Below are 17335 nucleotides of genomic sequence, written 5' to 3'. Positions count from 1 at the left end.
CTCCCAGTTCTGGCAAGATTGCCATATATGTTCTATAAAGTAGCGGCAGTGCATCATGATTAATGTGTAAGTGAGGTAGATGAGGAATAAAATCATTTCCTACAAGGAAACCCATTAAGATCCAATCATCTATTATTCTTTCAATATCATATTCAAAGGAAATCTTGTCCTGAGGATGGAAAAAAAAAAAAAGAAAAAAAAAAGAAAAAAACACAGGAGCATAATTTTTATTACCATGTTTGCATAAAAAGACCTCACACATTTCTTCAATCACAGCTCCATTAGAACTTACTTTTACTGGTGAAAATTCATAATCAATATATTCTCTCATCAGTGATAAGTGCAGTAAATGAAATGTGGTTTCCTCTGGTGCACATGCTCTATAAATTATTCAAAACATTAAGTTAATTATTTACAAACACACTTTCAATATGAATATTAACAAGTCCAAGGTTACCTAAATCCAAGTACTCTTACTAGGATTATATCCTTGGAGAAGAAATAATGTATAAACATATCTTTGAATGTATTTTAGGATTCATCTGGTTTGAGTCTACAAAATTTTGCAGTAGAATCTTCTAAACAGCAGATGTGACCACACTATAAGGAAAATAGCTAGCTTAGAGAAAAGAGGGCAGCTTTGTGGAGTTCCATGTTGCATTGTCTGTTTTTCTAAGTAATTATCCCATTGCCCAAAAAAGGGACAACCTAACCTAACTTTGAACCAAACCAATATATTTTAAGGTGTTGCAGAACTAGTCTCTGAGCACATACAGAGTACACAGACTCATGTCTAAACTGGCTGTGTTACATCTGCAGTCATTTGAAATACTTCTTGTAAGAAAAGAATGTGCCTAACTTGAAAATACACTCCATGTGTATTACCTGGTGGCTTCAACACAGCACCAAAAAAGTGACAAACCCACTGTTTGTTTATGGTGTAAATTAGTCAACATATATTCTGCCTTCTGTTCCTCTCTTCACTAAAATTACTTAATGCTTAAGCCAATGTTAGGCCAAAATCAGTTAATACCTACACCAAAAAACTGACAAGCTAAGGACTGATGCATTTTAAATTTGTAAAGGACTGTTTCACCTTGTAGATGCTCTAACTAGCTGGGACCACCTCCAAAGACAAACCAGCATGAACATCTGTGTATTCACACATACACTTACATAGCAGGTTTTGGCCAAAACCCTCTGAGGAAGATGTGTGTGATACACAAGCTTATATGAAGACTATTAAGACGAACTCTGAGCTACACTTGGGCTGCATAGAACTTCAGACCCAATTCTGTCACTTTTTAAATGTAATTCTCATATTGGTAAATCCAGACTGATGCTCTAAGACTCTAGAGACATTTTGCCCCTTATTCTTCATTACACTGGACTTGAAAATCCTGATAAAACAAATAATTTCTCTCAATCAAGAAATTACTGACAGATATTAATTGGTATGTATTTTTAAATTTCCAACTGTAAGTACTCATAAAAGTGACCATAGTGGCAGAAGGCAATTCCTGTAACTTCTGGAAGTAAATTCCTGTCATGAGAAATATTATCCAGAAATTACAACAGAAGCCAACTATGGAACAACGCTTGAGGGGAAAAAAATATGATGATACCTTGCCTTTTGATTTCATACTTTATTTAATTAATCCCTCAAAAGGTCACCACATTTTCCTTTTATATTAGTTTATTAAAAAAAAAGGAAAATGACATTTTTATTTGATTAGACTTAAGTTATTTTAAAAAATGTAAAAAAATGTTACATGCCAACACTATCACCAGAATGAGTATTAGTGAAAAATTGACTGTGGAAGACTATAAAAAGAATACTTATTTCTGATGTTTATCTTATTGTCCTCGGCAATAAAAAAAAAGTGTTCATTAGCAAAAATGACGCATTTATGTAAACATTTTATATGACTTATCACTGTATTATTTAAAATCCTTTTTGTATCAAAAAAGTGTATTTCTCTCTGTCTCTCCCACCTTCTCCGTTTATCCACCAAATATATGCTTAAAGGTCCTTCAAAGAAGGAACCTAGCCGCAGTAACAGTTATAAAATTAATTTCTCTATTACTTCAGAATAGCCCCACGTACATGCACAGTTCTGGAACAGATCACCTTGTTCTAACCAGTTATAGCCCACAAGTTAGTTCAAATGGGCAAACCCAGAATGACAGCATCCAGTCAGAAACTTTAAGAGTTTATTTTAGTAATTATTCTAGTAATTTACTTAGATGCATAAAACCTCAGAGATATAAATACATTTTAAAAACTCAGTATCTGCACAAGACAATTACGGGAACAATGTCAGTACAGCCTGGGCTGCTCCATTCATAACATGAAGAAAGAAGCACAACGCACCAAAGCTCTAAGGATTTTTTTATCAGCTGTCCTGACAGCATACATTTTCTCATGTATATAAATTCAAATGCACAATTTCCAAAGTTGATTTCTCTAATTTCATGTATTTTCTAACACAAATATAAACCAAGACTTTATTTAGTATGCAATCAATAAAAAAAAGTTCTAGTGACCCAGTGTCTTTTGGATTTTATTTCATCATATACAAAATAAGAGTAAAGTTAAATCAGTTCACCTTTGAGATTTTTTACCACCAAATCTGACTTCTTCTCTTAAGAGCGCAAAGTGTGCCTCATGACTTGTTAATCCCAGCATAATCTATTACAAAAAGATATTAGAAAGGTCTTACTTCGTTATTATTTTTTAAATTGTTACTTTAAGATTTGAGCAGTATAAAGAAATTTTGCTGTTGTCGTTCATTACAAATTCAGAAGTTTGCAGGAATACAAAATTACATGCTCATTTAATAACATTTTAGAACCCTGTGCGCTTAGGAAGACATCAAAGACGTACACTCTTTATAAATGTCTGTTGTTTGTATTATTTTAAATGCACATACCAAGTCAGCATCTAAGCCATAGAGACAGTGTCTTGTATTTGGATCATGATGGGGCTTTGCTTTTTCTGATCTGATGAACTCCATAATTTTATGCTCACCTTCCCCTGGAGTCTGCACAAAAAGCCCCAAAATTGATGAGTATTTTTCTATAAAATAAAAATTTATTTATAATAAAATATTAACAAAATACAATTACCTCATGGCCTGATAAGTAGACTGTTACTCCTTGCCAGGACTTGTCTGTGGAAATCTTCATATTTACGAAATATTTAAGATGCTCATGCAATCTGGCCATGAATTCAGTTCCTGAAAACAGAAATCTAAGTAAAATACAAAGCTTTTCACTAGTCATTCAAAATTTCATTTACATATCAAAAGTATTAATGAAAAAAAAATTTCTGCAAGAGATGAAGGGAACAGCTCGTTTTTTTTTCCCAAGGTTTCATTGTTTCCATAGCAATCTAAAAATTTGTTTAGAATGAGACAGTATTTCAACCCTACTAAAAGTTATTAAAACTTGTCTTCCCATCTTACTTGAGCCTTTATTGATTCTGTCCTCTAATTTTAAAAAAAAAAAGCTTCAGGACAGGAAAATAGTGCAAAAATATAGATGGAAAAAACATAAACCTAAACACTTAAATTTAAACACTTAACAAATTATCTTACCTGGTGTAATACAGTTGGAGTCAAATCTGGCTTCTGTAGGGAGAGTTTCTCCCTTTTCTAATGCCTTTTTTATTTTGTCCTCTGCCTCTTTTGCTGATCTAAAACAGAACAGGGTTGGAGAGAGGGAGTAGAGAAAGAATCATCAATCAACATTCACATGTTAATAACCTAAGCACAGTTTTACTGACAAAATACCTACAGTTGATATTTTAACGGGGGGGGGGGGGGGGGGGGGGAATTTACCTCCTGAATGGAGTCTGAACTTGTTTCTAATAAAAATGGAAATTTTAATATTAGCTTTTTTTCCTCGCTGATCACAATGAAAGCAAATTAACATTGAAACAGTAGGAATACATGGGATCTAAACATCTAAAAATGCTATCCTAGAACAGTAACAGTAATGTAGTTAAACTAAGCAGCAAGTTTGGAATACCATGGGGGTAAGGAGGGGTGAACTAACAACTTATCACCACCAGTTATGGAGAAACAAACAAACTAGCCTTTCTTGGCCAAAGATTTTTGTAAACACTTTTGAACCAGAAAAAGAGAAGCCAATGTCTTAAGATTCTCACCTTTCAATTCCACTCCAATTTTCTATTTAGAACTCTTTCTTAAACTCTTCTTCCTCTCAACTTCCTTTTTTTTCCCCCAAAAACCAAACCCACCAAAAAACCACAGTAGCTTGAAAATATTTTCTCTTCTTCCTTTCCCCCAGTTTGTTTCTGTTGCATTTCACTCACCACCCTTGTACTCTCTGACCACTGGCTTTGTTTCCTTACAGCAGCCTTCAAAAAACCTTCCACATCTCCCAAAACATTAATGTAATTCTTAACACTGTGAAAACTACTTGCAGCTCTGTATTTGAGCAAAATTGCTAACTAGTATCAACAGGAAACCAGAAGTTCATTAGAAACTTCATTTCTTCTATGACTGTCAAACAACATTCCATTATAGTTACCAAAAAGGCGTATCTAGAATTAGCATTCACAAATACCAAAGACACTCACAGGTTATGAAGCTGTTGGAGACATCTGCAAGAGCTCCACTGCAGATTTCTTTCACAGAAAATTTCATAGGAAAAAAAGCTCTCCCTGCACCCAAGTTCCACACACAGAGATAAAAATCTAAGTAAGAAGCAAACTTTCCTTTTTGGAATCCTGGTTTTAAGTATTAACATTTTACAGGTAGCTACCCTCATTTAACTAAAAATTAAAGCTACTATCAAAGGCATGAGCACTCATATTTTAATTTTCATGGCATACATTGAAATAAATGGTTTGGGTTTTTTTAAAGTGTTTACTATCCTAAAGACAGAGCAAGAACAAATATTCTCACCTAAAACGTCTCCCACGCTGCTGATTCATTTTTGCTCTTGGAGCTACTCCATCAACTGCCATGAAGAAAACCTTCCTTGGTTTAATAATACGAAATAGTACTTCCAAATAGTGAAAAATATCAGCAAAAATCTTATCTTCTGAGATTCTGAAGTGAACATCGTCATCATTTGGATGTGAACACTGATGTATAATACCATTCATGTCCAGGTATAAGTTGTCAAATTCTGGAATCTATGAAAGCCACAGTTAGTACCCATTTGGTGACAGCTGAAGCAATGCAAGCACTGCCCAAGGCATGGCTGAAACTAATGAACTCTGGAAACAAGGTGAGGTGGGAAGACCTCCCTGGAACCTACTGCACACCAACAGGCTAAGAATATCTTGATTGGTTATGGATTTGCCTGCACTTATAATCCATTATTATGATTTTCCCAGTGAAGAACAGATTCCTATCATATCCTGATTGTAGAAGGTTGGCCAAGCACAGAATTCCTGAGGTACCAGAAACATTGTATATGGGAAAAGCAAATAAAAATCACACTTTTCAGGAAGAAATAATTTTTTTTATTAACCCCACACATTTCACTGATTCAATCTTGCATAGCTTCACTATAAATAAAAACTACAAAACTGAGTATGCAGTCTCCAACAGTGTTTCAAAAGCAAAGCCAGCTTAAGCAGCTTTAGGGCTCCCCCCGCCTGTTAACCAGTGCCTTCCATGACCCCTGCATGCTGCCTCTTTAGCTTCACTAAGAGCCACCTGTGAGCCTAGAGAGCCACAGTTAACACTAAAAGCAGTAGACTTACCAACATCAATTTCTTTCCCACACTTTCCAAACTCGTTTTCTTTTCTGTCTAGTTCTCTGTTCTTCTAACAGCCTTATTTGCATCAGCCCAACTTTCTTTTAAAGGAACAAACCCTCCCCAAATGTACACAAGGGACATATAGAGCACAAACACTGCTGAACACAAGAAGCAAAGGGGCTGTTATCTACCTTTTTGTAGTTAAAACACACCAAACATGCACAAGAGTAATTTGCAATAAACAAATCTATTCTTTAATCCACCAGTATGACTGTTCATAAAATTCCTCCCGTTTTTACAACTGGAAAAAGGCACTGCTAAATTTTCATAATTTTCTGTGATACTGCTGCTGACATATCTTTATATAATTTTGAAAGGCACGTTATTGGACTTTTATTTATCATCCAGATTTAAGAGAAACAACTCTGTTTCAGAAAGAGGAATGACAAAGAGAAGAAACAAGAGGCAGCATCAGGAAGGATCTCCAGTCATCTGCAATACTTGGTCTGCTGTGTTCATAATGATCTACAGAACAATTAAATTCAGTAATCAAACTGCTCTCAACATGCTCAAACACGACATCATCCACAAAGGCACCACTTTCAGACAAGAAAAGAGCAGGGCATTGCACAGGCAGCAGTCTAAAGAGAAGAAGACTAAAGCTTTTATATGGAAGCAACATATACATGGAAAAGAGATGACCTTTCAAGACGCATGGCTATAACATGATTTAAAAATAATACTGTGTTTTGCATAGGAATTGCTTTTTATTCTGGGTAGTTTTTTCTGTAATAGCAAACAGGAACCCTAATCTAGATGCTAGTATGTGTCAGTCTTTACTCAAGCGGTCTAGCAGAGAAAAGGAAAAATGGGCATACAGCTTAATATTACAGATAACAATCTAGGCATTTTCTTTTCTGTTTTATACAGTGTAAGTATTCCACATAAGTTAACAACATCACCTAGTCTTCAGAAAGACTAACTAGAGAATTGCATCAGCATCAGCATACAAGGTGGAGTTGTGCTTTCTGTTTGCCTTTAGAGCTCCAACCACCTCTTTCAGAAAGCATCCTGGGTCCTGTGCCCTGCTGCTCTTCCCCTGGGTAGAGCAGACACATGCCGATTCCCTCAGCTGCCACAGTTCGCGGTTCTTCAGAAGTTTAAAACTGCCACCAATTTCAGTGAGCAGCCCAGGCTTTTAACAGAACAGCTGAAAAGCCAAACACACTGCTGCCACCTTGCTACACAGGCGATATGAGACACTGTAGTGAAATCCACCAAATCATAAGCAAAGACCTAAGCTTTGAAAACTGCTTTGAAACTAGAAGGAAGGCTCAAACATCCAGGTTTGGAATCATGCAAGTAGGACACGTTATATATGTTGATACAACAGCTATTTAATCTTTTAAAATGCTACCTATTTAAGAAAGTTTTATTAATGCTCAAGCCTGCCTTCAATCATCACCCAGCTCATCTCGGAACATCTTTATTCAGTGCATACAGCCACATCCGTAACGCCAGCTGAAAATGATAGAAAAAAGTTCGGAGCTTGCGTCTGACAAGTACCAAACGTGATTTCTCCGGAAACAAGCCTTTTCTGCCCGACTATTAAAAGCATTATTTACAGCTTTCCATTTTCAGGCTTTAACGTACTTCTCGGTTTTGCTACGAATACAAACTGACGCACGCAACGACAAGGAGAGGCAGCAGAGCTGTACAACCTGTCCCTCATCATCACTGTGCCGTTCCTCGTCAGCAGCTGGAACTTCTCCGAGCCCGGTGACGAGGAAACCCCGATCTCCTGCTCCCGAGGGGGCGGGGGGGACGAGCCGCCGGCGGAACCTCCGAGGGGCCCCGGAGGCTGGAGCGCGGCCGCCGGGAAAGCAAAAGCGAAAGGGGAGCCCGGCCGCGGGGAGCCGGCTACGGCCACGGCCGCGCTGCGGGTGACGAAGGAAGGAACGCACGGAGGCTGCCGGCCGCCCGCCCGGCGCCCACCCGGCGCCCACCCGTCTCTCGGCGAGCCGGCCTTGGCTGCAACTCAGCCCCGCAGTCCCGGCCCCCACAAGCCCGGCCCGGGACGAGGCCCGCTCCCTCGCCCCGCCGAGGGGCCGGTCAGGACCCCTCTCCGCCCGGCGCAGGCAGGGCCCCGGGCAGGCGGCGGCGCTCTGCTGCCCGCTCACCTGATGCTCCTTCAGCACCTGGCTGAGGCAGGGGTACCGCTCCGAGATCCACCGGTAGAACTTGGGGACCCCCATCGCCGGCACCGCCCGCCGCCCTCACGGCCCCGCCGGCCCCAAACAACCGCGGGCCGCGCTCCGCCCTCCTTCCGGCGCGCCGTACTGACAGCCGGGCCGGGCCGCCCGCACCAGCGAGCGCCGCGCAGAGCGCCCCGCGCCGACCATAGAGAGCGCCGGGCAGAGCGGCGCGGTGTGGTCTCCGCCTCCCCCAGCTCCTTCCCGGTCCGTCGGGGGCCGCGGTCATTCAGCCGCCATCGCCCACCCGTGAGGCATCGCCCCCGCCCCTGGCCGCCAGCCCACGGGACCGCGCCGTGCCCCCGCGCCGAGCCTGCCGCGAGGAACAGGGCCGGGCCCCTGCAACGGAAAACGGCGCCTGCTGCACTGTGCGGGGTGAGGTTTTCTTCACACCCTACTGTAACGATAAAGCCTGTGAAAGGTAACGTAACCCCAGCGCTCTCCCCCCCCCCCCCCCCCCCAACGGAAGAGATGGGAGTAGGTTCCAAAGATCCTACTTGGAGAAATCTTGATGTTTATGAGACGGTGACAACAGTTGCAGCAGATCACCCACTAGTGGCCCAGGGAAACGAAGGCAGTAGAGGCAGCTGTGAACCCATTATTTAGATTTACTCCCCAAAGGGTCTGGATGTCAGCTGGACTCATACTTGAGTCTTGTAACATAGCACCAATGTGGTAAAAATAAATGGCATTGTTTTCCTCTCAGAAGAACAGAAACAAAATGATATCCAATTATAAAAGTCTAATTTTTTTCCTATCTCCCCCCTCATTTCTCTACAGTTTGGAGGCTGAGAGAAGCAACCATTACTGTAAATCACTATAATGCTTTCTGAATGTACTTATTCTTGTCCATATTAAAGCACTTTTGCAGACTCCGTTTCAGAAAAACACTGCCTACAGCCACACTTTTTACAAGGCAGGGAAGAGAGGGCCTGTCCAGAGCCCTTGGGAGCCTGAGAGCATGTTAAAGTTGCAGATACTATGCTGTGCCTGCTGCACTGGTGTGACAGCCATCATGCCAGGGTCCTCCAACTTGCAGCTGTGTGTCATTTCCCTCACCTGGGTTTCTCAGCACAGCAGGCAAGGGCAAAGGAAAGTTCCAGAACATGGTAGCACTTCACCAGTTTCTTCAGCATAAGATTTAAGATCCCCAGTGCTTTTCTAGACGTAGCCAGGCCGTATGGAAGTCAAAGAAAACCAGAATTCAAGGTCTACTGCTGAAAAGAAATACTCATTGTTCAGAAGGGCTTTCTAAAAATAATGAGTTGAAAGAACCACTTTACATCATACCAGTGTAAAACTTCAGAAAATCTGACATTAATCATGTAAGCTGAATGAGAAAAATCTTTACAAAAATATACAGTACTTAATAAAGTTAGAGTGCATTCTTCCACCATTGCACAATTTTTTGATACAGTCAGAGTAGGTATGTCCATAAGAAACTTGCAGACACTTGCACGGTCTAATTTTTAAGCAGTCCCTATGTCCTGCCTTCCAAATGTATACAAAACACAAGTCGTAACACCTTGCACACCTGCAAGCATATTCATTCGTACTTGCAAGTGTATTGTATATCTTACATAGATTTTGGGCTGTTCTGCTGCTTGCCATCAGAAATCAATATAAGTAACCAGTTACCGCTGATTAATACCTTCAAGAATATTACAGCTACACCACCTGTGAATGGTGTCATTCCGAAGTGAACAGTTTCACATATATGGAGCCCAGCCCATATACATCTGGCAGAGCAGGTTGTCATCACTTGCTTCTTGAATAAGGTAATGAACATGCCCTTCAATAGATAAGGGCAATCCTTTTATTCTGTTTCTAGTCTTAATGACACCTTGCAGCCGTTGTTCTATGTCAAGGACATGGGTTTTAGCCTGGAAACAAAGAACAAAAAAATATTGCTACTATCCATGGACTTCCACTTCTTAAAGTATTTATTAGGATGCTTTTGAAGTCTGTATGCTAATTTAATACAAACCCCAGATCTCCACACCAGTTACTTTGAAAATAAAAGATACCCACTTTTTAAAATCATTCTTTAAAATGGATAATTATTGGGCAAGTTATAAACTTTTGCCTTATATTTTTACAGATTAAATTTACCACAGAAGACTGAAAAAGCTATGCAAGTGTATTTGAAAGTGTTAGAATGCTTTATTTCATACAAGCACTTTCCAATAAATGCCAAATTTTCCCAGCCTTTTCCTTAGAATTCTGGATAAAATTAAAGACACCTAGTCTGGAAAACTTAAACCAAAATGATAAGCAACTGAAAACGAAGAAGTCCAATAACAGGTTGTGACGAGCAACTCAAGATGAGCTGTTCCGAGGCCCACTACAGTAGCCAGTGCATACCAATTATACTCACACATTTTCTTTTAAAGCTCAAGTAAAACATTGGCACTTATCCAGAAAAAACAGTTAACCACATACAACTCTGTGGGTGGTCCTGTAACTCAAAGAAAGGTTACATAGACACAGCCTGGTTAGTAATCACTTGAAGAGTGGGAGCTTTTCTGTGCTCACATAGCTCAGCTAAGTTCTTTGTTGTAATATAGCTTCAGTACTGTAGTTTGCCATTACCTTAGCTGCTGTGTTTATCAGTGCTCCCTAAGTTTTATCTGCTATTACCCATATTTATTTTCACTAAATACTCCTTTTAAAGGAAAAAGGAGATAAATCAGAATTTTTGCAAAGGGGAAAGAGAATAAATATTACAGATCATGCAAGCTGTGTTTTGGATGAATAATATAGTATTTATCAGCAGCTACAAAAGAAACAGTTAATATTAGGATTTCATATGTACTAAGTATTCCTCGACACATAACAAGGCATGTATTTATTCAATAAACATCCACTCATAAAAAACCCAAAAATAAGCATGGAAGGGACTCCAGATGTGACCATCACTGTAAATCTGGAGGGTTGTGCAACAGTCAGAGGGAGGGAAGCAGAAGCCTCGCCCATCCTATTGCCTCTGTTGGCATTGTCCTTGCTTTAGAGAATCAAATCATAGGCTCTATTTTGTTTGGTTCTTTAGTAGATAAATTAAATTTTCTGTCATTAAAAATAGTCTCTTTATGGATAAAAAAATATTAACACAGAGATAATCAAGAAGAAACAACCAAAAGATTTTTTAAATGAAAGAAAAAACAAGAAAGTCACGATTTCAATTTGAAAATACCTAACTTGCAACCATAATGGACATTTGACATTTGAACACCTTATGCTGTGCTTGTTTTCAACTAACCTTTTCGTTGACAACTTCTCCAGTTTCGTTCACCTGTGCTTTTGTATTCCCTTTAATAGGTTTACTCCATTCCACAAGAGGATCATGGAGAAAAGTCTTTAAGACACTAAATAAATGAAAAATAAAAAGAGATACATGCAATACATTTAATTTTCAGAACAACACCACTGACAGGAGTCTAAAGTTAGCGCTGAATATTTATATTGTTTTATATTTAACTGCATGTCATAGTAAGTCTGAGCTGTGTGCCAGGCATATGCTGAAACTGGCATATTCACCAGCAGTTACTGTTTCAGGTATTTAGGCTACAGGCAGCTTGTTCAGAGTTTGTAGCAAAGCCAGTTGCCCTACCTCATTAGAGGCTCCCTTTGATCACGCATAAGCCTCATTGTAACTTCACAAGCTCTTCGGAAAAGACCTTCTGTTCCCATTGGACCCATTCCATTAACCATGTTGTGAGTGAGACGAAAGGGAACGATTTCCGGAACTTCAAAAGTTTCTCCCTTTACGTTGATAAAAAAAAGAGCGTGCCCCAAGCGTTTTAAGCATTATTGAAGTCAAGGGTAACATTTGCATTGCTCCTAGTTTTTTCCCCCATCTTTGTCAGTGGCAGTTTCCTAGCTGACAAGAGATGTCTGCTCAGATCACAGTCCTCCTCAGCCGTTAAAGGGAAACAACAGTGAATAAGGGATACCAACGTCCAAATAACCTCTTTTTCCCTGTTTTAATACACTAATACAGGATATAAAATTTTGTTCAAAATATGTATTGCTGCTCTGCAGTCTCATGCAAAATGCTAACTTTTATAACATGCAAGTTAGCTTTAAACATTTCTTTTTAAAGTAAGGGTTATGTAGGACAATTTATGCTTACTAAAAAGAAAGCAGAGGAAATAAACTAAGAATCTATCCACCTCACTTATCTGAAGTAAAAAGGGCACATATTCCACACCAAAAGCATCCTTCAGCAGAAACACCAAAACTCCAAATCCCACTCTGGCCACAATTCCTGCTGTTTATTTTTAAAGAACCATTGGAATTTTTGTGCTGAATTTGTGTGAGAAAAAACAAAGAAGCTTTGCAGCAGCAGAATTCTGAATGTAGTAATTACAGCTTTGTTTGGAGGGTGGTAGCAGAGAGAGGACAGTCACAAAATACAAACACTCTAAAGTCTGGGCTATTTCAATGTATCCACATCAGCTCATCCGATACTGGCTAAATCAAAAGCTGGCTTTCATTAATGCAGTATACAGAACAATCATGTACTCTTTACATATCCCAGGCTGTTTGTTTGGTATAAATAAGAAACAAAGTGAGAGAGATTACATGACAGATATGTTAAAGTAAAAAAAAGTGGGAAAAAAACCCAAGACAGTAGAAGTCTATAACTTACTTGCATGTAAAATGAAGGGCAAGTTCAGGAAGTGGAATTTCTCACCTTATTGAAAAGGCAGTTGAAATCCACATGTACGCATTCACCAGTCAAAGAATCGAACAGGATGTTTTCACCATGCCGGTCCCCCAGGCCAAGTATGTAACCTACCATTGACATAACTGCAACCGAACGGCAGTAGGCTGACCTACTATTATACCTGTGGAAATAAGAATCAGATATGCCTGAGTCACCTCCTTGGGTTATCTGTCTTTATTCAGTAGTACCACTAATGTTTAGTGAAATATACAAAGTAGATATTCTCAAGCTAGCCTAATCCCAGTCACTCACCATGAAGTAGGATCAGGAAATGTTCTAAGAAACCATTCATGAAAGAGAGGGGGATGACGAGGCAGAAGGACTTCTTTGAACATCTTCAGCTTTTCAGACAAAGGAGCTGACTTTGGAAGCATATGCTGACGCAATTCTTTTCCGGTCATATAGATACCTGTAACAGGCCTCCTCAATTAGGCAAAAGAAATCCCCAAGCATAAAGCCTTATATGTACTATTACAATACGGTATTTTAGAGAAGACAGACATCTCCTTGAAGTTGAAATAAATGAACAAATAGAAAATAACCTATGAAACATATTGGTGGTGGGGTACTGGAAAGTGAATAAATAAATCATAATGGTAACGGAAAGAGAAGACCTAGCAAACAAGCCACCAGTTTTTCACCAGTCACCATGGGGTGGAGTGGGGGAAACACACATATACAAAAAAACCCCCGCCCTCACAAAGTTGTTCATTATATTCACCTGAGATGTTTGGAGTTCCAACCTCCCAGGTGTCTGCATACATCCAGATAGGGTGTGACATTTTCCCCCAAAATTTTATTGCACTGACCAGGAAGTTCCATTGTTAGCAAGAAATTAAAAAGAAATCTGATCTTTCCCTTGCAAAGTTGCTTTACCCTCAATCTTAATTAAGATAATTTATAATTGAATCATCTCACACAAATATAACATAAATGAAAAACAACAGGCGAAATATGAAGAAAAAGCCCGCAGTCTTCTCTGTTATTCAGTGCTGCACATACTTTCCCATGCTGCTGGCATGATTTACATCATTGGATAAATGAATGCATTAAGATGATTGTGTTATCAGTTCTCATAAGGAACTTGTTTATTCCAAGCACCAATTCTCTTCCGTTTAAGAGTAAAAGTCTACCACGCACAATAATAATAATATATTGCAGATAGTTAAAAATACATGTGACTGCATCTTCCTAGCTGTAGGGGAATAGACAGGGATCGGCGACCGGAAGATTACGGGATGTGACGGAAAGATAGACTCCTCCCCATAGGAGTGGCAGGAACAGGAAGCGCAAGAGCTATATAAGCGTGTGACGCAGCTAAATAGACGGACATTTTGTATCCATCATATTGATGTCTGTGCATCACTGTCCCCAGGGTGGGTAGAGCCCTGTGGCCCGGAGATATGCGGCCCAAGATAAGTTCTCCCGTAGAAGCGTACAGCTACACTAGCATTTAGTCTGATCCTTGCTGCTTGTCTCATTTACTAATAAAGATGCAAGCCTTGTAAAAAAATTAAATAAAATATCACGATAGTCGAAAATATTTCTTTACCTTTCTCCTTATAAAGCTTTATCAGGATATTTCTTAAACCAGCAGTATTGTTGACCCATTCAATTATGCCACATTCATCATTTAATGGAATAACTGCGTAGGTTCGAATATGGAGTTCCCGCCTACGTGACTCCGCATCTTTTCTTAAGCACTATTCACAAAAGAAAAATAAAATTAACAGATAACATAGGTTCAAAATGTATCAATAACATTTTACCATATCTCATAACCATTCTATCTATATCTATTTTCTAATCACACAGTACAGAATTTAAAATTCTAAGCTTCACACTCTGCAGAAGGTCAAATGCAAGCAAAATGCTCACCTGTTCTCTAAAGTAAATTAAAAAAAAGAGAACTTTGCAATAAAATGGTCAAACTGCCTAGTTGTACGTGGCTTAAATCCCTTAAAAGCAGTATTTGCAGTAAGAGTTTCAGTGTTTCAGAGATGCTGTCATTTGCTTTAACCTCATGGAAAACATGGTACCTTAACCTTAAGCATACTGCTGAGAAGCAAAATATAACTAAAGTAAAGCAATGCTTTTAGTATGAAAAGATCAATTTACCAATTTCTCATTAAAAACTTTAGAAAATACTGAATAAGAAATATGAAGCAAGACAGCAGAAAGTTTGCAGTTATTTATTTACTGTAAGTAACCTTTCCTGTATATTTTTGCTAGAACAAGCAATTGTCTTGGTAAAATGTTGTATTTTGTAATTGTTTTCACAAGTCTGTAAGAAGTTATACATTATCAAATTGTTGTTGATTTCTGCTGAAGTGAGATATTTTGTAACAGCTTAATTTTCTTCCAGTAAGCTTTGTGTCAAGGTAAGTTGGGGTTTTTTGTTAGATAGTTCAGCATTTTGTTCTGATCAGTAAATACAATGCATCTGATCATCTAACTCATCAAACCTTATTAATAAGGGAGTTGAATTCCATGAGCCGACAGTCTTTTCTTAGATCATCTTTTGGCTTACACATCATTATGTAAGATTTTCCATCTGAACCTTTTAAGGTGATCTTTTTTGGCTTTTGAAGTGAAGCAAGAATTTCCACCTAAGGAAAAATTTAAATTCTTTATTAACACCTGTAACAGATAATACAAAGTAGAGTGTCTCACTGTAATAAACCACTGCAACCAATCACGTTAGCACTTCCACGGTGCTACAGCATATTCATCTCAGGCCAAAACTTTACCTGAGTACCAAGAGGCCATATCTGTCTCAGATTGTTATGACAGAAGCCACTCAGTATCCATGAAAGTAATTATGAAGTTTCCTACTCACTCCTCCGTTTCTAGGGAACTAAGATATATTTGCAGCTACATTTGCTTAACACGAAGTTTAAAATGAGGTGCCAACCAGAGGCTTACCGTATCATCAAAGCCTGCAATGTAGGCCCAGCATCCAGGAAAAGGGTCATGGTTAGCATGTGTACCAGGAATTGAAGGAAGAGTTGGTATCATTACAGATTGTAAGGGAATGAGAATTTCACTAAATGTGTGCTCTTCTACTAATCTCTTAAGTGTTCTGAAATGAATATTCATGCTTAATGTTGAGCTGTTTCCATCAACCTTGGGAAAAAAAAAGTTGTTCAAAAGTTAACAATAAACATTTAAAATATTACTGCTATTTCCCGTTAACTAACAGCATAATAAATGCTTATGGTAATAAGAAAGATGGCAAATTAAATTTAAAATTAAATGGGAATGGTCAAAAGTAAATATATTTGGCCTTTATGGCACATGTATTTTTCACTCTGAATGTAAATACGGATTAATGAAGGAATTTATTTCATTTTATCCTTCTTATCAAGGTCATTTGTTCATGAAACACAACCACCCCATTTTTATAGTAAAACTCTGTGAAAGTTACTGGGCAAGCATCGTACATGGAAGGATAAAACAATGTAAAGCACATGCACTGTGACATGTATCATTATGTACTGAAATATTTTGCAATGTGCTCAATTTAGAGCTATTTTCAACTTTTTTCTGAATATTTTTATTATGAAAAGTAAAAACCCCCGTATTTTACAAGTCAGTGTAGTTTCTGTTACATTGCAGTAATGTAATGAATTGGCTAATGAAAGCTATCAGAAGAAGCTTTTGTATAACACTTTTGAATAATCCTATTACATGCATTAAATTGTTTATTTTTGTAAGTACCGGTTTGTTGCATAGTTCCAATAGCTTATCTGTAAGACGTGTTGCATCTCCAATAAATTTTCCTAAAGATTCCTTCATGTGAATAGCTTTGTTTAGAATTTCCTTACATCTATTGACACGTGTAGGGTAAGAGGACTGAAAAAAGAAAGTTAAAATTTATTAAACAACAGTCAAATCAATTAAAGAATGCTAAAAAAACCCCCACAAACCCAAACCCCACACTAATTAATATATCCTTCTCTCTACTTATTGCTTGTCATAGTTAATTATGTGGAGAAAGATGTCTTCCAATTGAAATTTGGTACCTGAACAAGTACTACAGTGGTACAGTTGTGGGGTGTGTGGGGGGTGGGTGTGTGTGGGTGTGTGTGGGTGGGGGGGGGCGTGTGTGTGTGTTATTGCTTTCTGAAACCATTCGTGGGACTCCCACAACATAAAGGCCAATATTCAAGAGTATGCCACGGTATCCTGAATGTTATTTCAGCAACCTTAAAGAAAGAGTCGGCACCACGCTTTCCATTTTGCTTTCCAATGACCTTACTAAACAGCTAAGTATTACGACTAAGTGGTATATCTACCTCATTTTAATCAAGGCACAAAATCGATTATTTGATTACAAAACTGGAAGTACTATTACACTTAATCAAACACCAAAATCAGTTGTCCACAATTCACCAGCTATTTCTTATTCCAGTTTCCTTTGCTAATACATCATACAAGTCAGGATGCACATTAGCATTCTAATTTGGAGAGTTTAAACTTTACCATCTGAACTTTCGACTGCAGTAAAATCTATTGCAGTGCTAGTAGCATGGCTACCCTGTTCCACAACACTGTATCACAGCAGCTGAAACTCTCAATTCCTTCTTATCATCTTAAAGTAAAATAGGTTAT

General features: G+C 38.6%; 2 protein-coding genes across 8 annotated transcripts in view; both read right to left on the bottom strand.

Annotated features, from left to right (window-relative positions):
- XRN1 (5'-3' exoribonuclease 1) overlaps positions 1-8104 on the bottom strand; it is a 37196-nt gene extending 29092 nt beyond the window's left edge. For 2 of the 5 annotated variants that reach the window (XM_064457688.1, XM_064457689.1), the window contains exons 1-8: positions 7921-8099; positions 4935-5167; positions 3600-3697; positions 3130-3239; positions 2934-3044; positions 2610-2692; positions 293-380; positions 1-169 (exon numbers count right to left, since the gene is read on the bottom strand). In XM_064457688.1, the coding sequence (XP_064313758.1) occupies positions 1-169; positions 293-380; positions 2610-2692; positions 2934-3044; positions 3130-3239; positions 3600-3697; positions 4935-5167; positions 7921-7995 (967 nt within the window). In that variant the 5' untranslated portion in view covers positions 7996-8099. Of the gene's footprint in view, positions 170-292; positions 381-2609; positions 2693-2933; positions 3045-3129; positions 3240-3599; positions 3698-4934; positions 5168-7920 lie in introns of all 5 variants that reach the window. The other 3 variants (XM_064457692.1, XM_064457687.1, XM_064457691.1) reach the window with 3 other exon arrangements.
- A 1100-nt stretch (positions 8105-9204) lies between these two features.
- The window catches only part of ATR (ATR serine/threonine kinase), a 42100-nt gene continuing 33969 nt past the window's right edge, over positions 9205-17335 (bottom strand). For all 3 annotated transcript variants that reach the window (XM_064457684.1, XM_064457685.1, XM_064457686.1), the window contains 9 exons: positions 16442-16576; positions 15647-15847; positions 15187-15330; positions 14274-14424; positions 12974-13130; positions 12689-12842; positions 11603-11754; positions 11252-11357; positions 9205-9875 (listed from right to left, as the gene is read on the bottom strand). In XM_064457684.1, the coding sequence (XP_064313754.1) occupies positions 9702-9875; positions 11252-11357; positions 11603-11754; positions 12689-12842; positions 12974-13130; positions 14274-14424; positions 15187-15330; positions 15647-15847; positions 16442-16576 (1374 nt within the window). In that variant the 3' untranslated portion in view covers positions 9205-9701. The remainder of the gene's footprint in view (positions 9876-11251; positions 11358-11602; positions 11755-12688; positions 12843-12973; positions 13131-14273; positions 14425-15186; positions 15331-15646; positions 15848-16441; positions 16577-17335) is intronic.

This window comes from Phalacrocorax carbo, chromosome 7 (genome assembly GCF_963921805.1).
Source record: "Phalacrocorax carbo chromosome 7, bPhaCar2.1, whole genome shotgun sequence".
NCBI classification, from domain to species: domain Eukaryota; kingdom Metazoa; phylum Chordata; class Aves; order Suliformes; family Phalacrocoracidae; genus Phalacrocorax; species Phalacrocorax carbo.
The sequence above is the reverse complement of the archived record's forward strand: the minus strand, read 5'-3'. Positions and strand labels throughout refer to the sequence as shown.